The 6000-nt window shown below is 45.3% G+C and overlaps 1 protein-coding gene across 1 annotated transcript in view; it reads left to right on the top strand.

The window, feature by feature from the left end:
- Positions 1-6000, top strand: part of LOC138274069 (pre-mRNA-processing factor 40 homolog A-like) — a gene marked incomplete at its 3' end in the record, with an annotated part of 550808 nt that overhangs the window by 2042 nt on the left and 542766 nt on the right. The window contains exons 2-3 of the mRNA XM_069218962.1: positions 555-704; positions 1527-1613. Coding sequence (XP_069075063.1) covers positions 555-704; positions 1527-1613 — 237 coding nt within the window. The remainder of the gene's footprint in view (positions 1-554; positions 705-1526; positions 1614-6000) is intronic.

Genomic DNA, 6000 nt, shown 5'->3' with positions numbered 1-6000 from the left:
GTACTGGTAAGTCTAGAACTTTCCTCAAAACTATGCTAACTTTTCTTCCCCCTAGAACTGTCCTTGAAAATTGCACTGTCAACTTTTGAAACCGATTATTGCTATTTATTAAAAAAAAGTATAACTTGCCAATTCAAAACCAAGTGGTATTGATACATATGTTGGATACTTACTTGCAAATTGAATCTTGTGGTTGCAGAAATAAAGTAACAAAATATATTTTTGCTGTATGAAAACCATTGGCCAGGTGTTATTGAGTGTGTGCTTTATTGCCTGTGTGTGTACAGCAAATACTTTTCACTACCCTCTGATAAGCCTAACTGCTCAACCACACTACCACAAAAGAGAGCATTAGTACTATCTACTTTAATCTCTGTTAAGCCTCTGGGGAACCCTTGGACACTGTACACACAATGTCTCATTTTGATATAGTGTATACAGAGCCAGCTTCCTACACACTTGTATTAATGTTTCTTTGCTGATGAGACAAACACAGGGCGTAACACATAGAAATGCTTTTGATTTTATGTTAATTGAGGTTGTTTTAATTTCAGATGGGTCACCCAGGCATTCCTCATTTCCAGCGCATGGGGATGCCACACATGGGCCAAAGAATGCCAAACATGCCCCCAGTGTCACATGGAATGATGCCCCAGATGATGCAGCATATGGGGGGTCCCATGGGAGGACCGTCAATGGGACAGGTGAGGCTTTTGTGATACAATTTATATACCTATTTGGTAATGTAGTCTATCTACCATGGGTTATAGTAAAGCTTATCAAGAATGTATGGTAAGGTTGCTTTTCACTAAATTCTGTCTCTTTTGCAGATTTTAATGGGATTTCCTCTATTATAACATAACTTTTTTTAATTAATGTTTTGAATGTTATCCTCATGCTGTGGGGTTCCATTTCACCTCTTCCCCCTCCCCAACCTCCCAAAAAATTGAATTGAATTTCAGTCCCTTAGCTGATGATAGCTAATTTAACCTCGTTTCCAAATATATTTTTATGTTGCAGGGATACAGTTTCAGTGAAATAGATTAAGGTATAGACCTGCGACTAGAGTAGTCTTAAGTACTCAAGTGAGGCAAACAAAATGTGGCTGTGAAGGAGAAGGACGTTCAAAGGAAATGAATGAGGGGAAAAATGAAAATTGAAGGGAAGGTCAGTTATTCAAACACATGATTTTAAGGGAGGATTTTTGAGACTGCATGCAATTTGCTGCTGTAAACCTGTTGTATACCTCAAACATATCAACGGAGGATGACTCGGATTCCTGATTGCAGTAGAAAACCTAAACTTGTGTGTAACCACCCAGAGAACAGGCACATTAGAAGTTCACCCGAATTGTTCTGCCTCCAGGAAAAAAGTCAGTGACCTTTATGTAGTTTACAGTCTTAAGTGACTTGCATATCAACATTTAACTGTTCTGTAGCTATTTCACATCTTTCGTACTTGTATTTTAGTCTTGTCATCATTGCTTTGTAGGTTCTGTTTACTTAACAGCCATGCTTTCATTGTAGATGCCTGGTATGATGCCATCTGTGATGCCTGGTATGATGATGCCTCATATGCCACAGCCTCCAATGCAGCCACAGCCAACAGTAATGGTATTCCTCATCTAGTCTTCCTTTTTATTGTTCAATTTGCGTTACCGTGCGTATTTCTAATGTAATAAATCAGCTTTTCTCTTTCCAAAAATTGATTCCATAGTTTCGCAGTTGTTCCCACTCCCCACACTTATTAAACCAGTGCTCGGTATCACTGTATTAATGCCTCCTCGTTTCTCCATTGAGCTATGCAGAGATGTTTACTGTTACGTAGAACCTTTGTGGCTGAGAGGATATGTTTTTTTCAGGTGTGGCCTAAGAATCACTTCAGGTGACTCACCAACCACCATGTAATAAAAATAAAATAAAAAAAACATACATATACCTACAGGTTACTTTACTGTTCCCCCCCCCCCCCCACCCCATCTTTATTCTTTTTTACTATTTGAGAGAGAGAGAAAAAGAAGCACAAAAGCAGCCCTCTGGACACATTGACTGTGTGCCACCTCTCTGTGGAAAGCAGTCAGTAGAAACTGACTGCTTTATTGCCTCTGGACACCACTTTAGGGTGGTGTAGACACTTTATCACAGAAGCTGTTGTGCATGCATATACGGGCCCTTTGGAATAACATTTTCTTATGATGTTATTTACAACTAAGTGTGTTTCTATACCCGTTCTAGGCACACTGGGAACCATCTTCACTGTTTTATGAAATTATACACAATGGTCTCTACAAAATGTTATTATATACATATGACAACCACTTTTATTTAGACGTTTTATAAGATTAATATCACTCTTAGCTTGCCAGTGCTGGGCTTTGGCAATGCTTAATAAACTGTACATGTTTGTGCAGTGTCTGTGTTTGCAGTCATATTGCAAGCAGTCACTAGCACTTCATGGTGCTTCAGTTGATTCTGTTGATACAGCCTGTGGGGTGATCACTGCTGCACAAGTTGATGACTTTCTGGGCTACAGATTTAAATCAAATTTTAACAGACCTTTTGAGGTCTCTCTGTTTGGCCAGGTAGTGACTTGCCAGAGGGATAGGGACAACACCCTAAAAGTCATGTTGTGCCTTCCAGTGTTCAAGCTTGTAAGGAAATGCCTCCTTGGCATGGTTACCCCCTGACTTTTTACCTTTGCTGATGCTATGTTTTGAATTGAAAATGTGCTGAGGCCTGCTAACCAGGCCCCAGCACCAGTGTTCTTTCCCTAACCCTAACCTGTACTTTTGATTCCACAATTGGCACACCCTGGCATCCAGATAAGTCCCTTGTAAGGGGGCCCTGATGCCAAGGAAGGTCTCTAAGGGCTGCAGCATGTCTTATGCCACCCTGGAGACCCCTCACTCGGCACAGACACACTGCCTGCCAGCTTGTGTGTGCTGGTGAGAACAAAACGAGTAAGTCGACATGGCACTCCCCTCAGGGTGCCATGCCAGCCTCTCACTGCCTATGCAGGTATAGATAAGTCACCCCTCTAGTAGGCCTTACAGCCCTAAGGCAGGGCGCACTATACCATAGGTGAGGGCACCAGTGCATGAGCACTGTGCCCCTACAGTGTCTAAGCAATACCTTAGACATTGTAAGTGCAGGGTAGCCATAAGAGTATATGGTCTGGGAGTCTGTTTTACACGAACTCCACAGCACCATAATGGCTACACTGAAAACTGGGAAGTTTGGTATCAAACTTCTCAACACAATAAATGCACACTGATGCCAGTGTACATTTTATTGTAAACTACACACCAGAGGGCACCTTAGAGGTGCCCCCTGAAACCTTAACTGACTATCTGTGTAGGCTGACTGGTTCCAGCAGCCTGCCACACTAGAGACATGTTGCTGGCCCCATGGGGAGAGTGCCTTTGCCACTCTGAGGCCAGTAACAAAGCCTGCACTGGGTGGAGATGCTAACACCTCCCCCAGGCAGGAGCTGTAACACCTGGCGGTGAGCCTCAAAGGCTCACCCCTTTGTCACAGCACCGCAGGACACTCCAGCTTAGTGGAGTTGCCCGCCCCCTCCGGCCACGGCCCCCACTTTTGGCGGCAAGGCTGGAGGAAACAAAGAAAACAACAAGGAGGAGTCACTGGCCAGTCAGTACAGCCCCTAAGGTGTCCTGAGCTGAGGGGACTCTAACTTTTAGAAATCCTCCATCTTGCAGATGGAGGATTCCCCCAATAGGATTAGGGATGTGACCCCCTCCCCTTGGGAGGAGGCACAAAGAGGGTGTACTCACCCTCAGGGCTAGTAGCCATTGGCTACTAACCCCCCAGACCTAAACACGCCCTTAAATTTAGTATTTAAGGGCTTCCCTGAACCTAAGAATTTAGATTCCTGCAACTTACCTGAAGAAGAAGGACTGCTGAGCTGAAAAACCCCTGCAGAGGAAGAACAGAAGACACCAACTGCTTTGGCTCCAGACTTACCGGCCTGTCTCCTGCCTTCCAAAGAAACCTGCTCCAGCGACGCTTTCCAAGGGACCAGCGACCTCTGAATTCTCTGAGGACTGCCCAGCTTCAAGAAAGACTAGAAACTCCCGAGGACAGCGGCACTGCTCCAAGAGAACTGCAACTTTGTTACAAGGAGCAGATTTAAAGACCCCTGCAACTCCCCGCAAGAAGCGTGAGACTTGCAACACTGCACCCGGCGACCCCGACTCGACTGGTGAAGAACAACCAACTCAGGGAGGACCCTCCGGCGACTCTACGACTGTGAGTAACCAAAGTTGTCCCCCCTGAGCCCCCACAGCGACGCCTGCAGAGGGAATCCCCAGGCTCCCCCTGACCGCGGCTGTCTGAACTCCATTTCCCGACGGCTGGAAAAGACCCTGCACCCGCAGCCCCCAGCCCCTAAAGAAACGGAACTTCTGTGCAGGAGTGACCCCCAGGAGGCCCTCTCCCTTGCCCAGGTGGTGGCTACCCCGAGGAGCCCCCCCCCTTGCCTGCCTGCAGCGCTGAAGAGACCCCTTGGTCTCCCATTGAAAACTAAAGGAAACCCGACGCTTGTTTGCACACTGCACCCGGCCGCCCCCGCGCTGCTGAGGGTGTACTTTCTGTGTGGACTTGTGTCCCCCCCGGTGCCCTACAAAACCCCCCTGGTCTGCCCTCCGAAGACGCGGGTACTTACCTGCTGGCAGACTGGAACCGGGGCACCCCCTTCTCTCCATTATAGCCTATGTGTTTTGGGCACCTCTTTGACCTTTGCACCTGACCGGCCCTGAGCTGCTGGTGTGATAACTTTGGGGTTGCTCTGAACCCCCAACGGTGGGCTACCTTGGACCAAAAACTGAAACCTGTAAGTGACTTACTTACCTGTTAAAACTAACATTACTTTACCTCCCCCAGGAACTGTGAAAATTGCACTAAGTGTCCACTTTTAAACCAGCTTATTGTGTTTTATTTGAAAAGTATACATGCTAATGAAATGATTCAAAGTTCCTAAAGTACTTACCTGCAATACCTTTCAAATGAGATATTACATGTAGAATTTGAACCTGTGGTTCTTAAAATAAACTAAGAAAATATATTTTTCTATAACAAAACCTATTGGCTGGATTTGTCTCTGAGTGTGTGTTCCTCATTTATTGCCTGTGTGTATGTACAACAAATGCTTAACACTACTCCTTGGATAAGCCTACTGCTCGACCACACTACCACAAAATAGAGCATTAGTATTATCTCTTTTTGCCACTATCTTACCTCTAAGGGGAACCCTTGGACTCTATGCATACTATTCCTTACTTTGAAATAGTGCATACAGAGCCAACTTCCTACATTGGTGGATCAGCGGTGGGGTACAAGACTTTGCATTTGCTGGACTACTCAGCCAATACCTGATCACACGACAAATTCCAAAAATTGTCATTAGAAATTGATTTTTGCAATTTGAAATTTTTCTAAATTCTTAAAAGTCCTGCTAGGGCCTTGTGTTAGTCCCTGTTTAGCATTGCTTTTAGAGTTTAAAAGTTTGGTAAAAGTTTGAATTAGATTCTAGAACCAGTTTTAGATTCTTAAAAAGTATTCCAACTTTTAGAAGCATAATGTCTAGTGCAGAGATGAATGTCTGATGATAGAAGATCAGGGAGAGGTTCACTCTCTGCCTCCTGATCCTCATCTGTTACCATCAACAGATTTACATCAGCCCTGTCGTGGAAGAGCTTAAGGCGGTTCACATGGATCACCCTCTTGGGGCTCCTGCTTGTGCCCAGGTCCACCAGGTAGGTGACCTGACTCTTCCTTTCTAGCACTGGGTAAGGGCCACTCCATTTGTCCTGGAGTGCCCTGGGAGCCACAGGCTCCAGAACCCAGACTTTCTGCCCTGGTTGGAACTCAACCAGTGCAGCCTTTTGGTCATACCAAAACTTCTGGAGCTGTTGGCTGGCCTCAAGGTTTTTGGTTGCCTTTTCCATGTACTCTGCCATTCTAGAGCGAAGGCCAAGTACAT

Source organism: Pleurodeles waltl, unplaced genomic scaffold (assembly GCF_031143425.1).
Source record: "Pleurodeles waltl isolate 20211129_DDA unplaced genomic scaffold, aPleWal1.hap1.20221129 scaffold_155, whole genome shotgun sequence".
NCBI lineage: Eukaryota > Metazoa > Chordata > Amphibia > Caudata > Salamandridae > Pleurodeles > Pleurodeles waltl.
Note: the sequence above shows the minus strand (reverse complement) of the source record. Positions and strands in the feature narration are given on the sequence as shown.